At 41.9% G+C, this 23,502-nt stretch overlaps 1 protein-coding gene across 5 annotated transcripts in view; it reads left to right on the plus strand.

Annotated features, from left to right (window-relative positions):
* The window catches only part of TSC2 (TSC complex subunit 2), a 3,048,576-nt gene that overhangs the window by 148,386 nt on the left and 2,876,688 nt on the right, over positions 1–23,502 (plus strand). For all 5 annotated transcript variants that reach the window (XM_044089186.1, XM_044089187.1, XM_044089190.1 and 2 more), the window contains exon 5: positions 4,120–4,264. In XM_044089186.1, the coding sequence (XP_043945121.1) occupies positions 4,120–4,264 (145 nt within the window). The remainder of the gene's footprint in view (positions 1–4,119; positions 4,265–23,502) is intronic.

Below are 23,502 nucleotides of genomic sequence, written 5' to 3' on the forward strand. Positions count from 1 at the left end.
ATAAGACCCCACGAGAGCTCCTACTCCTGCTTGGGATCTCAATTTTGTGTTGGAAAAACTTACTCTACAACCTTTTGAGCCTCGGCTACTGCTGAATTGAAATACTTGTCATGGAAGACTGCTTTTCTGTTGGCTATTACTTCTGCAAGAAGGGTGTCTGAGTTGCAGGCCCTTATGGCAGTAGAGCCATTTCTGATTTTCCATAAGGATAGGGTATCATTACGTACTAATTCTTCCTTTATGCCTAAGGTGGTTTCTAGTGTGGCTTTAAACCAAACTATTCATTTGCCTACTTTTTATGCAGACCCCCAAAATAAAGGGGAAAAGATTTTGCACACTTTAGATGTACACAGGCAATTGCGTTATTATTTAAGCAGGACTAAGGATTTCAGGCAGTCTCAGCAGTTGTTTGTTTCTTTTGCTTTGAGTTCACAGGGCAAGCCTGTGTCAAAACAAACTATTTCTAGGTGGATTGGCTTTTGCATTGCATTTTGTTATTCCCATCATGGCAAGGAGATTCCAGCTGGGATTAGGCCTCATTCCACTAGGGCTACTGCCACTTCAACAGCATTTCTAAGGAGTGGCAACTAAGGATATTTTGGAAGCGGCTACTTGGAGTTCAGTGCATACTTTCTCTAAGCATTATCACCTTCCTATCTACTCTAAGTCTAAGGCTGGTTTTGCCACAGCTGTTTTGCAAGGCATGTTGTCAGCTCCTGCTTCTTTATGTTTTGCCAGCCTCCCTTACCTCTGCTTTGGGATTCTACCCAATAGTAAGGACTGCAGCAATGGGGAACGAAGAACATAGTACAGTTTTGTACCTACCATAAATGTAGATGTTCGAGGATCCCCATTGCTGCAGTCCAATTTACCCTCCCTCCTTCCCCTCTGTGTTTAGGGGTGGTTGTGTAGGTGAGGTTACATGCTTATATTTTTGTATATATTCTTGTATATATTGTACATATTTTTGGTGCAGGTATTTTGGGCCTTGTCTTTTTAGGGTCTTCTGACATCTGGGGCAAGAAAAGACTGAGGATATGACGTCGGTCATGCGCATTAGTACCCTGACGTACTGACGTCAGTCTAATGCGCCCTGACCGACGTCAGCCTTATACTCTGGTATTCGGGCCGACTGGACGCGGACTATACCCCAATAGTAAGGACTGCAGCAATGGGGATCCTCGAACATCTACATTTATGGTAGGTACAAAACTGTACTTTTTGCCACAGCATCCCAGTATAGAACACACCACTGTATAAACTTAACAGTTACACTGGTTGGAACTTCCTAATAAACTTATCTATCAACAACTATTAATAACACATAACATTCTATATCAACCATCAAAGACACCTGCTCTTAGTAACCTCTTGACCCCCTATAATAACTTGAAACAGCTGCGCTCCATAAAAGCTACAAGTCAACACAACTAGAATCACAAATTCTGCAGGTAACTGCCTTTTCTCCAACTCAGTAGGCAAAATATGGAATAACCTCCCCTCACACATTACCTCTCTCGGCTCCTTTCATCTTTTTAAAAAACAACTTCTTTTACATCTGAACAACTTCTGGCTCTGCTCTTGTACCAATCCAGACTAATCTACTTTCTTCATTTTACTATCATAATTCCTTATTTCAAAACTGCAATCTTTCTCTGTGATCACAAATGACTTAATGACTGTACTGTTACTACTGTTCTCAAAAAAAAAAAAAAAAAAAAAAAAAAGTACAAACATTGTCTTTTATAAGTATGTATATACATTTTAAAATATGTAATTACCCCATTCTCACATAATTGTACTGTAAACAATTAATGCCGTTCTCAATACGAAGATAGCACTATGTGTTTTTTATTACTTTATCTAGACTAATATGTATGCATTGTTGCTCACTGTCTGTGTCTCAGACATTTATTTTAATTGTTTAATCTCTATAACCTTGTTTTAATCTGTGGAGCTTTTCTCCCTGGGCCTCCACTGAAAATGGAAATTATCCAGCTGGACTAGCCCGGTCAACAAATGTAAAATAAATAAAATAAATAAAAATAAATCTTGTTTTTGTGGCTGATTTAAATCTGTATAGCTCATTAGATGATGAATGAAAGCACTACTGCAAGTAGTCAAAACTTTTTCAGATGATGTAAGAATGTCATTTGGTCTTGATAAATGTACAAAAGCAACCTTTAAAGCAGGAAAGCTGCAGCACCAAGAAACTATTGGCCTGTTACAGGAATGTGATATAAAAGAACTTGAATAAGAGGGAGTGTGTAAATTATTTGGGAATTGATGAAGGATATACAATAAAACATGAGCAAATGCAATAAAACTTTATAGTAAGGAATGTTTTAGAAGACTAAAATTAATACTGAAAACAGCTCGGACCTCTACAAAAGAAAGTCCAAGCTATAAATTTGCTCTTCCTGTTCTAACTTTCAGTTTGGGGTGGTTGACTAGCCTCAACAGGTACTGGATCAGTTGGACAGAAAAAGAAGAAAAATGCTTCATGCTTGTCATATGATTTATAAAAAATCATTGTAAACAGCATGGTATAGTCCCTGTTCTGAAGGATGTATGGGCCTCTTTGAAGTTGATAACATGTATGGATCTGCAATTTTCGGATTGCATACAAATTTGCTGACGTCACAAAATACAAAAAAAGTTTTGAAACCTGAGGAAAACAAGTCTAAGATGACTTCCCTGTTTAGTTTAGTAGAAACATATAGTTGTCAAGTGGGAATAGCAATCAAACCAGAAGTAGATAAAAATCAGGTGGCAACTGAAAATGCCAAAAAACAAAAGCAAGAATATAAGGTGAAGAATCGGATGAGAAGGCGAGAAATGTGGAAAAATCATATAGTTGCAAGCGCAGAAAACTCCTGGAACATACTCATGTCAGTAAGGATTTAACACAGGATTGGTTAAGGAGAGGCGAATTTAAACCAAAAGATGAAAGGTTAATATTGCCAACCCAGGTCAGTGGGCCTGCATACATGATGGTTTGCAAAATCCATTGAACATGTCAGAGAAATGGACAAATGCAGGTTTTGTAAAACAGAATTGGAAACTGTTGCACATCTTGTTGCTGCATGTTGATACACTAATGACAGAAGGCTTTGTATTGAAAGGCATAATAATGTGGCAAGACTGATGCACAAGGAATTGTGCAAATATAATAATGAAGTAGCTGAGAAGAATTGGAAACATGAGCTGCAAAGCATTATTGAAAATGATGGTTTATATCGCATGGGATCACCCTTTTACCAATGCTTAAACAAAATGGATATGAGAAAACCAGATATAGCAGTCCAGGAAAAGAAGACAAAAGTAGCATTGATCATTGAAATTGCTACACCCAGTGGTTAGTGTATTGCGAACAGGGAGAGACGGTCATGTAAAATTCTAGGATTTGTTGGCAAGGGCAGTGTGGAAGAAGGATACCCAGACAGTTCCAGTAGTAGTTGAAGCAATGGATCTCCTAAAGAATTTATAGTTGTGTTTTTAGTTAGATATGGTACTGATAAATACAACTCCATATGAATTGCAGGAGGAGTAATTTCTGGGTACATTGCAGGTACTGCGAAGAGCACTTTTAGTTAACATTAAAGATTGAAACAGTAATAATTTTATGACATTTAATCAAACTTTGACTTAGGAATGGGGTCCATTCCTGTTTTGGTATTAGAAACCCAAACATCTTGGAGAAATTAAAAAAAAAAAAAGTTTTGTTCCATGAAGGGTGACAGACCATGCCTTGGAGGTGGGATGGATTAGCTCTGTAGCATGTTTCACATTTGAGACAATAGGGAGGCAATAATGTAAAGTGATGCATAACTGGGAATGTGGGTGGTGCAGCTGTAAGACATTGGTTGAACAAGGCAACAGTCTTTGGAGCAAAGTGAAGTTGAGGAAAAAATGCTCACAGTTTTAAAAGGATCTGATTCCCCAGTTAATTTTATTTAAATCATGTAACGTGTGTTGTTATGCTTGTGATTTAAAAGATCAGGAAGCAAGCTTTACTGATCTGGTTGTTAATGAGGAGAAACCTTTATTAATTAAGCAAGTAGGATAAACTTGCAGTTTTGTACACAACTACTAACTTGTCTTTTGTTCTTATTTTAGGGGGAACGACTGGGAGTCCTACGTGCATTTTTCTTTAATGTTATTAAAGATTATTCCATAAATGAAGACTTCCAGGAAAGGCTAGAAGTTTTTAAAGCTCTTACAGAAAATGGAAAAGACATCATTTATTTAGAAGATGATATAGGTATGCATATTTTATTTATTTCTTCTGTCACTCTTTACATGAACGTAGGTCAAAGGTCTTCAGGTTCCCCACCATTTTCCTTTATTCATTTCTGTCCATTTGGTTAGCCATCATATTTAGTAGAATAGTGCCATCCCAACAGAATTAAGAACCTATTTGCATATAGACAGAGGACAGGAGATGGTGCCAGAGGTCTGGTTACAGTAGTCGTAAGAACAGTTTGTTTGAGCTGTGTTCTTATTTGCACTCTACTTTACTTCCTATACAGCAGTGTGATATGATGCAAAGCAGTAGTTCATCTTGCTCAGGTTTCCATGCAGCTGTCTTACATTTGCAGGTGTCCTTAATGCTGGCTGCAACAGCCACTTCTTTTCTTATGCGGACTAACTCATAATCTTTGTGATTAGCAGCAACCTAGCCTTCCTCTTGGGGAAGAAAAGTGCAGACATCTGGCTACTTACACCTGCATGCAAGCCTTGCTTTTTGCTTTAAGCCACTGCCTGAACATGAGTAATAAGCAGTTCCGATAGATGTGCTTCTTCACCAGCAAGTTTATTATTATGTAGGTGTGTTTTTAGAACATTTCAATTGGTAAATAACTATGTTCCATTTGTATAAACAAGATAACCTTACCTTAGACCAAACCTGGTTTAAATTTGAAAACCAGCATACATTGCATTGTGTGTATTTTAGTCATGCTTGCTAGTTGCTGAGGTCATTCATCCCTGAAATTGGGATTTTTTTCTGCAGGATTCTGGAGATTTCATTAATACATTGGCAGCAATTTATCTTTAGGTTGGCATAAAGGTTAGGGTGTTTACTTCACAGACAAGAAGTAAAGGGTTTGATTCTCAACCAAGGGAAATTTGCTAGGCTTAAAGTGGACCACAAAGGCAGTTAGCCTAGTTGCTTCCCTATGAAGTTATGAACCTTAGTTTTTTAAGGGTTGGTGGTTGGCATAGTGGTTGAAGTGTTTGCCTCATAGATGCAAGATACAGGGTTTAATTCTTACCTTTGAAACAGGAAATTTGGCTAGTCTTAAAATGTCCCACAAGGGTAGTTAACCTAGAACTAGACTACAAACATACACACATTTAAGTTTGTGTGTGTGTGTGTGTGTGTATATACTTTTATGTACATAAAATACATGCACAGCTTGCACCTAAGCAGACCAAATAAAACAGAGGAAGTGCAGCTACATATTTGTATGTATTCATTTATTTACATTTAACTACTATTTTTTTTTTTTTTACCAGACTCTTTCACCCGGGTGGGAGGTTGGCATAATGGTTAAGGTGTTTACCTTACAGACACAAGGTGCAGGGTTTGATTCTCACATTGGGCAATTGGCTAGGTTTAAAATGGCCCACAAGGGCACTTAGCCTAGTACTAATCTATGAACCTATGACCATGGCTGTGCATGGAAATGGTACAGAACTAATTGTAGGAGCAACATCCTCCCCCAAAAGAATACAGAATTAATCAGATGAAAATGGTGGAAAGGAGGGAACTTGTATATAATCATCTTGATGCAGAACACAAGAACTGTATCGGTTTGATTTGTTTTTGAAAGCATAGGTAAAATTTAAAGCCTAAGTACACAGCACTAAAGAAGTGCATGCTTCACAAAGGGCAGGAACCCAGTTGTAACTTGACATTACATAGCAGTATTGGTAAATCTAGTGTCAGTAGCTCTTCAGGTAGCACATTTGTCTTTGGTGCTGGAAGATCAGTAGGCTTTTGGCTCTATTCCCAGCCTAGGTCCTTGGATTCATTTTTCCAATAGTGGTGCTGCAATGTAACATAAGGGGATGCTGCACTTTGTGTCATCCATACCACCCGGCAGTCGAGAAGTTTGCATAATGTCCAGATTTTTGTCACATTTTTGGTCTGTTTTTGTAAAATATGTATTTCTCTGGCAAATCATTGAGAATTGTAGTCTGTTAAATGACACACAGAGTTTCAGACTTCATGTTCTTAAGAAAATGCAAATTAATGCAACATCTGTTGTAGCAACTTCCATGTTAATAAGAGCAAAATCTGTCCCTTTGTATCTTGTATTCATATTATTTTTGGCTTTGCCCAGAATTCTTGAGCAAAGAAGTTGAGAAGAGGGTATGATGCCATCCTTTGGATGAGACGTTTAAAATGAGGCCTAATCTGTTTTAGTTTGGTGGTAGCTCGGGGTAAAAGATCACATGGTGCATACTAAAAAAGAATAGAGGAAATTCCCGGGTGCCTTAGGCAAATTTTCCTAAGTCACTATAAATACTGACTCTGGGTTCACTGGAAGAGAGACCACTGTCCTAATGGGCTGATCCTCCCTAATAAAGCAAAATGTGTATAATATAATAAAAATATAAGGAAAAAGTTCCTTTTCCCCAATGTTTCTTCTGTTATTTCCAGTGTACTGCAGTCTGTTACAGTATTATCAATGAAATGGTTCCATGTGGTTCAGTATGGTAAACAGATGAAAAGGTGTGTGTGTGTGTGTGTGTGTGTGTGTGTGTGTGTGTGTGTGTGTGTGTGTCCCCGCGCGCGTATACATACGCACATACAAACATGTGTATTGATGAGTAAAACACAGTGGTAGCTGGGCTCCCAAGTTTACTGCACTTTTATGTATAGTAAACAACTTCACTTGTTAGCAAGAAAGCACAAAGTCTTGTATTCCATTCGCAATTCTACCTCCAGCAAATTGCTTAGATAGTCTGTGAGAAAGTTGAAGAATTTCATATTTCCTCAAGTCTTTAATCTTCTTGTTACTTAAAAAGTAGGTTTCCGTCAGCAAATTCTCCAGCTGGCAAACACCAAGAGAGTGTATCCAGTTGCAGTGAGAGGCAGCTGTATCTTCCAAACGATGCTCTGTCTGCACTGAGATGCAAATATCCTTGTCTTACTTTTTGGGTTTGTCCTTCTCTTTAATATTAGCATGACATGTGCTTTCAACTTAGTATATTTTTTCTCTTGCTGTATATTGATCAGTAGCCCCTCCTGGAAAATCAGTCCATTTGTTCATCACCACAAAGGCAAGCATAGACAGTAATTATTGGTGGCTGGACATTTTTTGTTTTTATGGCCTTATTCTCCTGCACAAACCTGGCACAGCACCAAGGAGGGATTGTGCAGTGGGTTAAGTGTGGAGTACATTTCCCGCATTCCTTCAAGCAGCCCTATACCTCATCTGAAGCATGAGAGATGGTCTCTCTGGTCACTACCTGGGAAATATCACCACTCCACTATGCCTCATTGTGTGCACGTATACATATGTATGTGTGTTTTATGTGTATATCAGGTGGGTCTTAAGGGTCATTTAAAAGGGGCAACAGCCAGCCTATAGGTTCATAGGTGTGCACTAAGCTAATGGCCCTGGATCCTTTACAAGCCTAGCCCATTGGATTACCCTGGCATTGTGCTATCCACCCTTAATTCCTAGCGTCTCTGTCAAGTAGAGCCTCTGGAGTGATCCCTGGGGTGAATTTTCCATTTCCCATCCACTCCTCAAGATTTCTCTTGAAGAGGTCCAGTGAGGTGCTCTGCTTGACATATATGGGAAGTCTATCCCATAGCATGGGCTCTGGGTTATGAACCTGTCCCTCCAGCATGTTCTGTTTGTGTTAATGAGGTTGAGGTCTTTGGAGTATGTGGTGCGGAGGGATTGGGATTTCTTTAGATGTAGCATTTCTAACAGAGCTGGGTCAGACATGGCTTTGTAAGTCAAGCAATGATCGGCTCTAAGTAGGTGATACGAGACGGAGAATAGTTGGAGTTTTTTTGAGTCTGTCCATATAGGAGAAGTGTTTAAGACCTAGGATCCTCTTTGTGAGGTACTTTTGCGACCTCTCAGGTTGTTGTAGGTGTCTAATGAGGTGCATGCCAAATGGGGCGTTGTACTCTATGATTGGCCTAATGAGGGAAGAGTACAGGGACACATTGACCTCTTTCTTCCTGGATGCAAAACCCTTAGTAATGAGATGTGCCACATAGAAGGACTTTCTGACCACAGTAGCAACGTGGTGGTCGAGAGATTGCTGTCAGCCTGTGTTCCCAGTTCTCTTATAATGCCCTCTGTGTTCAGTGGACTACCATCAATGTGGTAATTCAAGGGAACCGGGTTTTTCCCCAAAGGGATGAAGACGCATTTTTTGGCATTGAGTTTAAGGCCATGGTTTTGACACTGGTCATTAGTCTCATTGAGTCCTTTCTGTAGGATGTCAGCATCACTTGGGGAGGTAATAATAGATCCCAACTTGCAATCATCTATGAACTTTGTCAACCAGAGTCCCTTTGTGTTAGCCTGGACCTCAGAGAAATAGATGCCAAACAGGAGAGGATTCGGGACCGAACCCTGTGGGACTCCACTTGTGACTGGTCGGCGGTCTGACTTGGAGTCAGCTACTTTCACACTGTGGGTTCTATCTGTGAGTCAGTTTGCAACCCATATGATTCCTGAGTGAGGAATGGTATCAAAGGCCTTGGCCAGATCAAGGTAAGCTGTATGAACCACCTTACCTTTATCCACAGCTCTGGTGACTGACTCAAAGAAGTCAATCACGTTGAGCAAGCATGATCTACATTTCACAAACCAAACTGTGTAGGATCCAGAGATGTCCTTCTAGGATGCATCTGCAGTCATAACATATGGGTTGTCCTGCCTCAGGCAGCCCTTCGGTCAGCCGGATTCCAAAGTCTGGGTCTGGCCTCGGCTGATGTCGCACTTTCCCTGACGTCAGAGCGTCTGGGGTATAAAAGCATCAGCCGACGCCATTTTCCTCAGTCTTTCTTGCCGCGCGGTGCCCGAAGCAGAAGCTGTTCGCAAGTGCCGGTCGGTCAGATCCTGTGATTCAGCTACCGAAGACTTCGAAAAAGCTAAGTACCCCGTTGGGGACTCTCTGCCTCAGCCGATGTCAGATAAAGTAAATAATTGTTTAACTTGTGGGAAACAAATACCTCATAAGGATTTCCACTCTTACTGCCTTCCTTGCTTAGGCCCAGACCACAACGTATCGGCCTTTTCAGCCTGTGCTTCCTTCAACCGACGAACTCTCAGACGTCGGTCGGAGTTTGCAGAGGAATTTTTTGGGGCTAGTTTTGCATATAAAATGCCGTCGGAGACTCCGACATCGCATTTGGTGAAAAAACGGAAGGACAAGGACCGACACTCGCGGCCCGCGGTTTCAGCTGAAACCACGGTAAGGCCTACCGCGAGTGTCTCGGTTTCGGCCGAAACCGAGTCCTCGGAGATTCCTTCTTCCGAATCCACTCAACTGACCACCGCGGCCCGGGAGGCCCCGGCTGAGTCGGCTTCCGAGCTACCTACCGAAACCAGTGCCCAGGAAATGTCCGACACCATACCTTTGGACAAATCTACTCCTGCACGTGGGGCAGCTAGGCCCCCTGCTTCCATGTCCATAAAGGCCTTTTCCAGGGCTAAAGCTGCTAAACTTTCTAAAGCTTTGCCTCCCAAGACTACCTCCCAGAGGCCTTCTTCTTCTAGTTCTCAGATCCTCAGCCTTGCAGAGGACCTTATTTCTTTAATTAGAGGTTCTCAACCTCACCCGGACACGGCCTCTCACCCACCACCAGACAAAAGGCCCAGGACTGAGCCCTCTGACCCACACTCTTCAGATGAGTCCACGGATGGATCTGAGTTGTCAGACCACCAGGAGGAGGCTTATTTGCCCTATGAGGATTCTGATGCTGAAGAATCTATCCCTTCGGCCTCCCCTCCTGAAGAGTTTTCCTTTGGTGAGACTTCTACACTCCATGAGAGAGCATTTTCAATGGCAAGGTCAGGAATTCTCTGATTCTAGAAAAAGATTAAGGAACTTTTTGCATTTGCCTCAACATAGGCCCTTAGCTATTCCTCCTGTTTTGAATGTAATTGATGATGTGTACAATGATGTCAGTACAGCCCCTGATTCTCTCCCTCTGGCCCCTGCCAAACCTGATAGATACTACAGGGTCCCGGATTCTCATTTTCATCTGTATAAAGCCCATTCTGCAGACACAGAAACTATTTCTCAGGACCCTAAAGGGGTTGCGGCTGCCACTGCCAAACATCCTCTACCTTCTGAAAGAGAGTCTAGAGCTTTAGAGAGATGGGGAAAGAAGGTATATACTTCTGCAACTCTTTCCGTTAGGGCATTAAATTGTCAATTTCATATGATACAGTACCAAGAGTATTTGTTAGATGAACTGAATAAGAAGCTTTCTTCTCCTGAACCCCTTGACCGTAAATCCCTTCAGGATTTGGTACACAACTCACAGCAGGTTAGTAATCATTTCTTAAAGTGTGGTTAGGATGCACTGGAGGCTTCATGTAGGTCAGCTGTGACTGGGGCAGTTATTCGTAGGCATGCCTGGCTGAAGGAACAATCTTTGCCAGACCATGTTAAAGCTAAACTCCTGGATGCTCCAATGGAGAAACAAAATTTATTTGGCTCCTCGACTCAGGAGGTTTTAAAAAAGTTTGAAGAAAAGGCAAAATCTGTGCAAACAGTTAAGGATTTCCTGCAAGTACAACCACCGAGATTCAGCAGAAACTGGCCTACTAAGAATTGGTCCTTTCCAGACTCGGACAGAGCCCAGAGAGGCAGAGGGCAATCTAGGGGCTCCTACAGAGGCTGTCAGTGGCAGCCTGCCAACCAGAGAAGTAGTGCAACAGCAGCAACAACAACTACTACACCAGGACAGACTCAATAACTTTACACTGATTCCGCCTACCAGGGCTCAACTGGAAGCACCCTTGGGCGGAAAGCTTGCTTTATTCTCAAAAAACTGGCATTATATTACAAGGGACACATGGACACTGCAAATAATAGACAAAAGGATACAGGTTCCACTTCCACACTTTGCCAAAAAGAAACGGAATGCCAAACCTACCACCAAATCAGAGGGCAGAGGCTTTAAAGCAGATCAACAACTTGCTTCAAATGAAAGCTATAGAAAAGGTACCACTTTCAGAACAAGGCCAAGGATTTTACTCCAGACTATTCCTTGTACCAAGAAAAGAAAATCAATGGAGGCCTATTCTCGACCTGTCCGCACTGAATACTTATCTCATTGTGCCAAAATTCAAGATGCTGACCCTACAGCAACTTCTTCCCATGTTTGGCAAGGAGTCTTGGCTGGTGACTCTAGATCTCAAGGAGGCATACCTGCATGTCCCTATTCGACCAAGTTGCAGAAGACACCTCAGATTTCTTGCAGGATCAGAGCATTATCGATTCTCAGCATTGCCCTTTGGCTTATCTACTGCGCCCAGAGTATTCACGAAATGCCTGGCATCAGTAATTGCACACTGCAGACTTCAGGGGATTCAAATCTACCCATATCTGGACGACTGCCTTATACAAGCGGACAACAAGGGATATTTGATAACGGACTTGGCCTATGCCATCCACCTGTTACAGACCTTGGGATACACAGTCAACATCCAAAAATCAAGACTTGTTCCATCCCAAAGGATAACCTTTTTGGGTGCAGATCTAGACACAACCACCCAAATGGCCTTTCTCACAGAAGAAAAACAAAAACAACTTCCGGATTACTTCATGAATCTGACAAGACAAACTCAGCTTACTGCAAGGAAAATCCTGCAGGCCCTGGGTTACATGGCATCCTGCATAATTCTGATACCACAGGCCAGGCTGCATATGAGAAAATTACAATGGTATCTAAGGAGTGTATGGTCTCAACACAGTCACAGTTTGGAAACTTTGATACCAATCATTCCTTGCCTTCAAAAGGAATTCCTGTGGTGGGCTCAGGCCTGCCAGTCCAACACAGGGTTGCCTTTCAACAAACCAAAAACAAAACAAACCATCACCACGGACGCTTCAGACCAAGGATGGGGAGCACACATGGAGGGCAAATGTATCCAAGGCCTATGGTCTCAAGGGCAGCTGCGCATGCACATAAACCAAAAGGAAATGCTGGCAGTGATACACGCAATCGAGGCTTTCAAACCTTTCCTCCATCAAGGCCACATGTTAATAAGGACAGACAACACCATGGTCATGTGGTACATAAACAAGCAGGGAGGCACACATTCCTACCCTCTATGCCGGCTGACTATGAATCTATGGGAACTATGCCTGAAACTCAGTATCCAACTACAGTCCCAGTTCGTGCCAGGAAAGGAAATTACACTGGCAGACAGCTTAAGCAGAACTACCATGGATGCACACGAATGGATGCTGCACCCAGACATCTTCCAACTCATAACAAAGGCATGGGGAAAGCCAGAGATCTGTTCGCCCCCCCCCCCCCCTCAACCATTAACTGAAGACATTCTGCTCAAGGACATACCACCCACAAGCTTGGAGGGTGGACTCCCTCTCGTTCAGCTGGAAAGCTCTAAAAGTATATGCCCTCCCACCTCTCCCATTAATGTACAAGGTTCTACTGAAGATCAGGGAGGAACAGCCAAGAGTGATTCTGATAGCTCCAGACTGGCCAAGGCAACACTGGTATCCACTATTGAGGAGCATGTCACAGGCGAAACCATGGCCTCTCCCCCTATGGCCTCTTCTTCTGACGCAGAACAATTTCAAGATCATGCATCCCAACTTGAAAACATTGCAGCTAACTGCCTGGAAAATTCCTTATATCCCAATTAAAATATTTTATCACAGAGAGTGAAGGACATTATTATGGAAGCTCGCCGGCCTTCCACAAGGAAGACATACTCAGCTAAATGGAAAAGATTTCTCATTTGGAACACAACAAAAGGCTTAGATGTGACAGTGGCGAGCATGACACATATTCTGGAATACTTAGCAGAATTGCTCCACAATGGCCTGTCCTATTCTTCCATTAAGATTCATGCCTCAGCAATTTCAGCAGAATACAATGTGGATCCACCTATCTTCTCGCACCCTCTCCTCAGGCAATTTCTGAGAGGGATCAAAAATATCAATCCTCCAAGAAGACCCCCTTTACCTGCTTGGGATCTCAACTTTGTGCTGGAGAAACTAACACTTCCTCCCTTTGAATCAGCAGCATCGGCGGATCTACAGTTTCTGTCTTGGAAAACTGCATTCCTTCTGGCAATAACTTCAGCAAGAAGAGTATCTGAGTTACAAGCTTTAATGGCAGTACAGCCATTTCTTATCTTCCATCAGGACAGAGTTTCACTAAGAACCAATCCTACTTTTATGCCAAAGGTAGTATCTAGGGTATCCCTGAACCAAGCTATTCACTTGCCTACGTTCTTCCCAAATCCACAGAATAGAGGGGAAAAACTTCTGCACACCCTGGATATACACAGACAACTACGCTACTACTTGGACAGAACTAAAAGTAGCAGAAAAACTGACAAACTATTTGTAGCATATGCTGCTGGGGTACAAGGAAAAGCAATTTCCAAACAGACAATTTCAAAATGGATAGGAAATTGCATTCGATTTTGTTACTCCTTTCATGGAAAGGCAGTTCCTGCAAACATCAGGCCTCATTCCACAAGGGCCATGGCCACCACTACAGCCTTCCTACGAGGGGTGGCTACCAAGGACATTTTAGAAGCTGCTACATGGAGCTCCGTGCATACATTTGCCAAACATTACAATCTACCCTTATATTCCAGATCCAGAGCAGGTTTTGCTACTGCAGTCCTGCAGGGGATCTTAACTACACCATCCTTTTCTTAGTACCTCCTCCCCCAGATTGGCTATGGTATTCTACCCATATGTTATGACTGCAGATGCATCCTTGAAGGACATAGTACAGTTTTGTACCTACCATAAATGTAGATGTCCGATAGGTATGCATCTGCAGTCAGGGTAACCCTCCCTCCTTCCCCTCTGTGGTATTTTTAGGGTACTTACCCCTCCATTAGCTTGCTGGGGGATCTATTATGGTGTATTTGTTTGTATACATATGTATATATTTATTGGAAAATGTTTGGAATTTTACTGCATTCCTCTAAATTTTGGCCTTCCTAGAGGGCACCTGGCATCTGGGGCAAGAAACACTGAGGAAAATGGCGTTGGCTGATGCTTTTATACCCCAGACGCTCTGACGTCGGGGAAAGTGCGACATCAGCCGAGGCCAGACCCAGACTTTGGAATCTGGCCGACCGAAGGGCTGCCTGAGGCAGGACAACCCATATGTTATGACTGCAGATGCATACCTATCGGACATCTACATTTATTGTAGGTACAAAACTGTACTTTTGGAGATTCCCCTATATCCTTGTTTATTGGGTCCATGATAATGCGTTCCATAGCTTTGCATGTCAGACTCGTCAGTCTAATGGGGTAATAGTTCCTGGGGTCTGTAGTCGCTCCTCCTTTGTGGAGAGGGATGACTGTAGCAGTGTGCCATTCAGTAGGGACAAAGCCTAAGGTGAGGCTGTGATTGAACAGGATACACAGATGAGGTGCCAGTTCACTCTGTAGTTTATGTAGAACACAGCCAGGGATACTGTCAGGTCCCATAGAAGCTGTGTTCTTGGCCTTGGACAGTGCTGTTTTAACCTGTGCATCAGTAATACTGGGTGCCAGGCAGTCTACTGGTGTTGTGATTGGTCCTTTCGGGGGGCAAAGTTAGCACTGAATCTGTTCGCCAGTATATTTGCAATATCTTTTGGCTCTTTATAGGAGATACCATTGTGCAGTAGCTCAGAGCAAATCTGGGTATTGCCATGGAGATTCTTTACATAACTATAGAAGGCCTTGTGGATGTTCATCGTGTTACTCTGCTGCAGTCATCATACTTGGGTTATCCTGCCATCAGGCGGTCCCGCAGTCGGCCCGAATTCCAAAGTCTTGGTCCTGCGTCGGTTGCTGTCGCTTCTTCCCTGATGTCAGTGCGCCAGGGGTATATAAGACGCATCCGTCACCATTTTCTTCAGTCTTTCTTGCCGCGCGGTGCCCGAAGCAGAAGCAGTTCGCAAGTGCCGGTCGGCCGACACCTGAGATTTTCGATTTGAATTTCAGTCCGAAGTATTCAATAAAGCTAAGTACCCCATTGGGGAACATTTTCTTGCCTCAGTCCGATGTCAGAAAAAGTTAACAATTGCATTTCTTGTGGGAAGCAAATACCTCATAAGGACTTCCATTCCTATTGTATTCCTTGCCTAGGCCCAGACCACGACATCACAGATTGTCGGTTTTGCGCTAGGTTTAATAAACGAACTATCACACGCCTTTTTGACTTCGCACGACATTACTTTGGTAGGAAATTTAATGTCATGCCGTCGGAGCAGCCGACGACCGCCATACATAAAAACTGCAAGACAGGCAGCCTAGGAACAAGCCAGACTCCGAGGCCTCAGCTGGGCCTGTCGCCGGTTCTTCGATTTTCAGTGAGGCGCCTACGCAGCCCCTGACGACCACAGAACTGGAACCCCAGACAGCTGCGGATTCCTAAGCGGAGCATACTAGGCCAACGCAGCCATCTACCGACACCGGAGCAGAAGTAGACACCGGTGCAGTGGAAACACCTTCGGTTGCAGAAGGTGTCTTCAGACCGACTACGCTCACCATTAAATCTTATGCTAAGCTTAAAACTCCTTTAAAACCTAAAAAAACTGTACATCGGTCTACAGTTCAAGGCCCCATGCCTAAGAAACAGGCTGAAGATTTGATTACCCTTATCAGGGGTTCCCATCCCTCTCCTGATAAAAGACCAAGATAAGAGGAGGATTATGCATCCTCTGACCAGGTTTCATTCTCCTCAGATTCCTCTGAGGAACAGGATTACACTTTTCCACCTTATGAAGACTCTGATGCTGAAGACTCTATTTCCTCAGCATCTCCCCCTGAAGACTACTCCTTTGGGGAAACTTTACATACCATGAGGGAACATTTCCACTGGGAAGGCCAGGATTACTCAGTTTCTAAGAAAAGGCTCAGAGAGTTCCTTTTACTACCCCAGCACAGACCTCTTGCTATCCCTCCTGTTTTAGATATTGTGGATGATGTTTACTGGAGTCTAGTTTAAATCCAGATTCTCTACCTCCTGCTCCAGCCAAACCAGACAGAGATACTACAGAGTACCTGACTCACACAAATGCCTTTATAAAAGCCCTGTAGCTGACCCAGAAACAATTTCCCAGGGTCCTAAGGGAGCAAAAGCTTCTATGGCTAAAAATCCTGTGCCCTCTGAAAGGGTTTCCAGAGCCCTAGATAGATGGGGAAAGAAAATATACACCTCAGCAACTCTGGCTATGAGAGCATTAAATTGCCAGTTTCACATGTTGAAATATCAGCAATTCCTAATGTCTCAGTTAAAACAAAAAATGAGCACAGATTCAGAACAGTTTGAATTCAAGGAAATGCAGGATCTGTTGCATGCAGCTGAACAGGTGGGCAAACATACTTTACAATGTGGATTTGATTCATTGGAAGCTTCCTGTAGAGCAGCTGTTACTGGCTCTGTCATACGTAGACATGCTTGGTTAAAAGAACAAACCCTCCCTGACCATGTTAAAGCAAAATTATTGGATGCATCTTTACAGCAGGAAGTATTATTTGGTGTCAAAGCAGAAGAGGTTTTAAAGAAAATTGAGGATAAGGCAAAGTCTATGCAAACGGTCAAGGATTTTTTGCAGGTACAACCCCCTCATTTCAGCAGAAATTGGCCAACAAAAAATTGGTCCTTTCCAGCTTCAGACAGATCACAGAGGGGCAAATACAGACGCCCAAGGGGCAGAGGTCAGTCACGGGGCCCTTACAAACCTCGCCAATGGGGTTCTGCTACTCAGAAAGGAGGAGAAGACAGGCCCCAAGCTAGCAGAAGACAAACACAATGACTCTATCCTCAAACTACCAAGCAAATCTCTCCTGGCAGCTCCCATGGGAGGAAAACTAGCATTTTTTGCAGACAACTGGCACATCATCACAATAAACAAATGGGTTCTAAACATTGTCTCTCAAGGATACAGATTCCAATTTCATACCTTACCAAGGATCAAAGGAATGCCAAACCTGCCACCAAATCAATGGGCAGAGGCACAAAAACAAATTACAGCTCTCATGAGCATGAGAGCCATTCAACAGGTACCTACACAGGAGCAAGGACAAGGATTTTACTCAAGACCCTTCCTAGTCCCAAGAAAGAACAAAGCATGGAGACCCATTCTGGATCTTTCAATTCTGAACACCGATCTGCAAGTACCAATATTCAAGATGCTAACACTACAGCAGCTTCTTCCCATGCTGGGCAAGAATGCTTGGCTAGTCACTTTGGACCTCAAGGAGGCATACCTGCATGTCCCTATCAGACAAAATTGCAGAAGATACCTCCGGTTTATTGCAGGGTCAACACATTATCAATTCTCTGCACTGCCCTTTGGCTTATCTACTGCGCCCAGGGTCTTCACAAAATGCCTGGCACCAGTAATTGCATACTGCAGGCAAAGAGGAATTCAAATTATACCCATACCTGGACGACTGCCTTATTCAAGCAGAAAGCAAGGACATTCTTTTAAAGCATCTGGCATTTGTCAAACACCTTCTAAGTTGCCAAGGGTACACAGTAAACGAAAATAAATCAAAACTAGTGCCCTTTCAAAACATAATATTCCTGGGTGCCAGCTTGAATACAACGGCCCAGGTGGCTTATCTCACGCCAGACAAACAACGACAGCTGATTCAATATTTCAAAATAATGGCAACAAAGACCCAACTCCCTGCAAGAAAAATTCTGCAGGCCTTGGGATTGGATTCATGGCATCTTGCATACTACTACTACCATTTTACAATGGTACCTGAAAAGTGTATGGACTCGGCACAGCCACAGCTTGGAAACAATGATACCACTCATTCCCTGCCTTCAACAGGAGTTTCTGTGGTGGGCACAGGCATGTCACCTCAACAAGGGTCAGCCTTTCACCTTACCCACAGCCAGGCAAACTATGACAACAGATGCATCGGACTAAGCCTGGGGAGCACACATGGCAGGGCAGTGCACTCAGGGCAAATGGACTTCAGATCAGAGGCATCTGCATATAAATCAAAAAGAAATGCTAGCAGTACAGAATGCCCTAACAGCTTTCAAGGACCTTCTACACCCAGGACAACTAATAATAAAGACGGACAATACCACAGTAATGTGGTACATGAACAAGCAAGGGGGCACACATTCCTACCCTGTATGCAGGCAAGCAATGACCTTGTGGAACACTGCACTGTCTTACCAGGTTCAATTACAAGCACAATTCCTGCCAGGAAAGAAAAACACATTGGCAGATGACCTAAGCAGAAACATCATGGATCCACATGAAAATAAACTAGATCCACAAGTATTTGCAACGATAGCTCAAAAATGGGGACGCCCAGACATAGATCTGTTTGCAAGCCCCCACAACCACCAACTTCAAAAATTTTGCACAAGGACCTTCCATCCACTAGCTTGGAAAGTGGACGCCCTCTCATTCAGTTGGAAAACATTAACAGTATATGCCTTCCCTCCACTGCCTCTTCTAGCAAAGGTACTGCTGAAAGTCAGATTAGAGAGGCCACAAATGATACTCGTTGCACCAGAGTGGCCACGCCAGCATTGATATCCAATTTTAAGGAACATGGCCCACGGCCCACCATGGATTTTGCCACAAATTCCTCACCTGCTCACCCAGCAAGACAATCGATTCTACACAGCCAGCTCAAGACTTTAAACCTGGCTGCATGGCAAATTACCTAAACAACCAGCCAACACCTTTATCCAAAGCTGTTATGGATGTCATTCTGGAGGCCAGGAGGCCCAGCACTAGGAAAACCTATTCAGACAAATTGGAAAGATTTTGCGCCTGGAACCAGGCTGAAGGCCTAAATCCCCTTGATCCAAACATCCCTCAGATTCTACAATATTTAACTGAGATGTTACACAAAGGACTTTCCTTTTCATCTATTAAGATCCACGCCTCCGCAATTTCAGGTCATTAGAGCACGGATCCTCCTTTATTCTCACATCCACTCCTAAGACTACCTCAGAGGGGCTAAGAACTTAAGACCGCCATGGAGAGCTCAAACACCTACTTGGGATCTCAACTTTGTTTTGGAAAAGCTTACACTGCCGCCCTTTGAACCAGCTTTTTCAGCTGATTTAAAATTTCTTTCATGGAAAACTGCCCTACTACTAGCAATAACCTCAGCTAGAAGAGTCTCAGAGCTACAGGCACTAATGGCAGTGGAACCTTTCCTCATTTTTCATCAAGACAGAGTCTCTCTATGAACTAACCCTTCCTTTATGCCAAAGGTGGTATCCAGTGTGTCCCTAAACCAAACCATTCACTTGCCCACCTTCTTCCTAAATCCCCAGAATAAAGGAGAAAGACTCCTGCACTCTTTGGACATTCACAGGCAATTACGTTACTACTTGGATAAAACTAAGGCTCCCAGAAAAACTGACCAGCTGTTTGTAGCCTATGTTACAGGATCACAAGGAAAAGCTATCTCAAAACAGACCATTTCTAAATGGATAGGGCATTGCATACGCTTCTGCTACACACATCATGGGAAACCAGTACCTGCTAACATTAAGTCCCACTCCACCAGGGCTACAGCTACATCTGCAGCCTTTCTCAGGGGAGTGCCAACCAAGGATATTCTGGAAGCTGCAACTTGGAGTTCAGTGCACACCTTCACCAAACACAATCACATACCTCTATACTCTAAGACTAGAGCTGGTTTTGCCACTGCAGTTTTGCAGGGCCTACTAGCTTCTTCTAACCCTGTTTGACTCCACCTCCCATCCTTAGCTTTGGGATTCAACCCAAGTATGATAACTGCAGCAGGGTAACACAATGAACATAGTACAATTTTGTACCTACCATAAATTTAGATGTTTGAGTGTTCACCCTGCTGCAGTCCAGGTTACCCTCCCTCCATCCCCTCTGAACCAGCTGAACTCCTCTCTACCACTCTGTCCTATACTACCTCTGTGGTAGGGTTTTGTTTTATTTATATTTATATATATATATATATATATATATATATATATATATATATATATATATATATATATATATATATATATTTTGCATACCTATTGGGGGGCACCTGACATCTGGGGCAAGAAAAACTGAAGAAAATGGCGTCGGATGTCTCTTGTATACCTCTGGCGCACTGACGTCAGGGAAGAAGTGACAGCAACCGACGCCAGACCAAGTCTTTGGAATTCAGGCCGACTGCGAGACCGCCTGGCTGCAGTGTGATAACTGCAGCAGGGTGAACACTCGAACATCTACATTTATGGTAGGTACAAAACTGTACTTTGTCTGTACTATCTGCTGCAATTCTGTTTTCATAGCTAACTTTTGAGAATTTGATGAGGGATCTCAACCTTTTACTGAGACTGATGAGGGAGTTTTTCCAGTCTTAGGAGTTAACCTTATTCCGCTTCAGTTTCCTCCTCCGCATGTTGTAGCATTGGTTTATGGCAGGGGATCACCAGATTGGCTTCTTTTTTTTTTGAGGAGCAGATCTTACTTCTATTGGGTATGATGAGATCCATGCATTTGTGTACATGTTCATACAGTGCATTGGTGTATGATATGGCTGTCATGCAACTGTTCTGCATTTGCATGGGTGCCGTGAAATTGGACACTCCTGTTTTTAGGAGCCCAAAGTTAGCTTTGGAGAAGTTTTTCATGGTTGCTGGGGGTGGGAGGGATGTGGATTTCCAAGGTGATTAGCTTGTGATCGGATCTAACCAGGGAGGAGTTGACTATTGGTGTAGAGCAACGGTTGCCCATGTTAGTAATCACCAGGTTAAGGATGTTGCTACCTCTAGTGGGGGTAAGAACAAGTTGGTCCAGTGTATTGGAATTAATGAATTCCAGCAAGCGTTGGGCAAGTGTATTGGTACACGAGTAGTTTTCCCAGTTAATGGAGGGGTAGTTGAAGTCACCCAATATGAGAGTGTTAGGTTGGACCCTAATATTCCCCAGAGTGCTTAGGAATGTGTAGTGTGAATCTTGGGACATGTTTGGAACCTATAGCAGGCTACGGCCTGAATCACTGTCTTAACAAGTGTTAGCTGCACCTGAAGTATCTTGGCTGCGTTATGTTGGGCTACCAGTCTGGCGGTGTGTGTATCCTTTCTGAATCTGAAAGCACCACCGCCTTTGGAGCTTTGATCCAAGTTCTGGGGCCAAAAGGTGTGGAATAAGTTATAACCATTAATTCCAACAGGACAAACTTGTAAAACTCAGACCAGGCTCCACGATACGATGAGATCCACTTTATTCACAACACCATCAGACATAAAATAAAACCGATAATTCTGTAGTTACAACGAAACACAGGATATACTAAGCGCTTTCAACCTTCCAAGTTTAAGGGCGTCATCAGAGTACAAGCCTTTAGGTTACACAGCAGAATAAATACTCCTCAGTAATATAAAACAATGCCCACTGTTAATTGATAAATTAATCTGATGTTATATAAGTAAACCACTTAATTATACGAGCACCTGATACATAAATGACAAGTTGTACAAAACATACTTTTTCAGTTGATAATGTGAATATAAATATAAATATATGAATATAAATGTTTAAAAATTTTAGGCTTAATAAAAAGGACTTTACATAGTAAAAAAGCTTTGTATGCAAGAAATAATGCAATAAAATAAAATAAATTTGATATTATAGTGTTCACAAAAAATGTATATGTATATATACATAATTATAACTAGGTCATAAATACCTTTATATCATAAAATAATAAATAGATATAGATGTAAATTGGTGATTAAAAAAACATGAAAATAGTGAATAATTATATGTCTGAATATAACATACAATAAATATTATAAATATATGAATAGATAAATTTGTGAATAGATAAATTTATTGAATACATTTGTATATATATGTATTTTTAGTACAAATGCAAAAAATAATATTAACTTGTAGTTAAATTGTATTGAACCTAATTCATTATTGTTTAGTTCTAAATCTGTAATTTGTGATCATAATAGTCAGACTATACACAGTATGATCTCCATTTTAAAATACTGGAGATGGAGATGTTCCCATTTAGACCAGGTAATACACTTGCATTTAACCTTAGTTGCCACAAACATTCTTTAGTCAATAGTAGGTTGTCACAATCCCCTCCCTTATCATACTGATTGGGAATACGATCAATGACAAAAAATACAAATCTCTTAAAATTAACACATTTAGTACTGTGCATATATAGAGCATTTGTTATCTTTCTATTTTTAATGTCCCTGTTATGTTCTAGAATACTGTCTTTCAACTTTCTGATTGTTTTGCCTACATAGTAGGCTGTACAAGAAACACATGTAGCAATGTATATAACTCTTTTGGTGTTACAGGTGACATAACCAGGACATTGCAAAGATCTACCGTATCCCTATACCATCGTATATGGACCATCGTTTATAAATTTACAACTCTTGCATAGACCACACTTACTCATTTGTGATGTACAAAATTTTGTCATGTTTTTACTACCTTCCATGATTTCCTTCAAATTTCTTCCCTTACTATATGTAATTTTGGGATAGTGCCCTAAAATCTCCTTATAATCAGTGTTGTTGGAAAAAACACAAGACCGAGTGTCATATAGTGTCTTGGCTATAATACTAGATAGTTAATTGTGTGGAAGAATAAATGTGTCGTAGTGTTTGTCTGTTTTATCTATAATTCTGTTCTCATTTGATAGACCATACTTAATAATAGGTTTAAAAATATTATTTCTTTTATTTGTCACTTCATCCTTAATAGAATTAATGAGGTTCAAAGGGTATCCCCTATCTAAGAACATTTCAATTATGTTCTTAATTTCTTTTTCAAAATTAATGTCCTCACTAATAATACGTGACAACCTTACCATCTGGCCTTTCACCAGATTCTTTTTCTGGAATTGTGGGTGGCAACTACTGTAGTGCAAGTATGAATTGGAGTATGTCTCTTTTCGATAAATATTGGATTCTACTATATTATTTTTCAAATACATCCCTATGTCCAAATAATCACATCTCTCATCGTGTATCTTTATCGTAAACCTTAAAAAAGTTGTTGATGTGTGCAAATAGTTCATAAATTCATTAATTTCTTCTTTTGTACCTCTCCAAAACATTAAAATATCGTCAAGGTACCTAACATAAAAGGATATCTTGGTCCAAAAATCAGATGGGAAGACCATCTCTATCTCCCACTGTGCTAAAACTAGGTTAGCATAAACAGGGGCACATCTGGCCCCCATTGCTACTCCAGTACACTGTTTGTAGTAATCACCTTCCATGTAAAAATAATT

The sequence above is a fragment of the Protopterus annectens genome, chromosome 12.part0 (assembly GCF_019279795.1).
Source record: "Protopterus annectens isolate FY-2018-M chromosome 12.part0, PAN1.0, whole genome shotgun sequence".
Taxonomy (NCBI): domain Eukaryota; kingdom Metazoa; phylum Chordata; order Ceratodontiformes; family Protopteridae; genus Protopterus; species Protopterus annectens.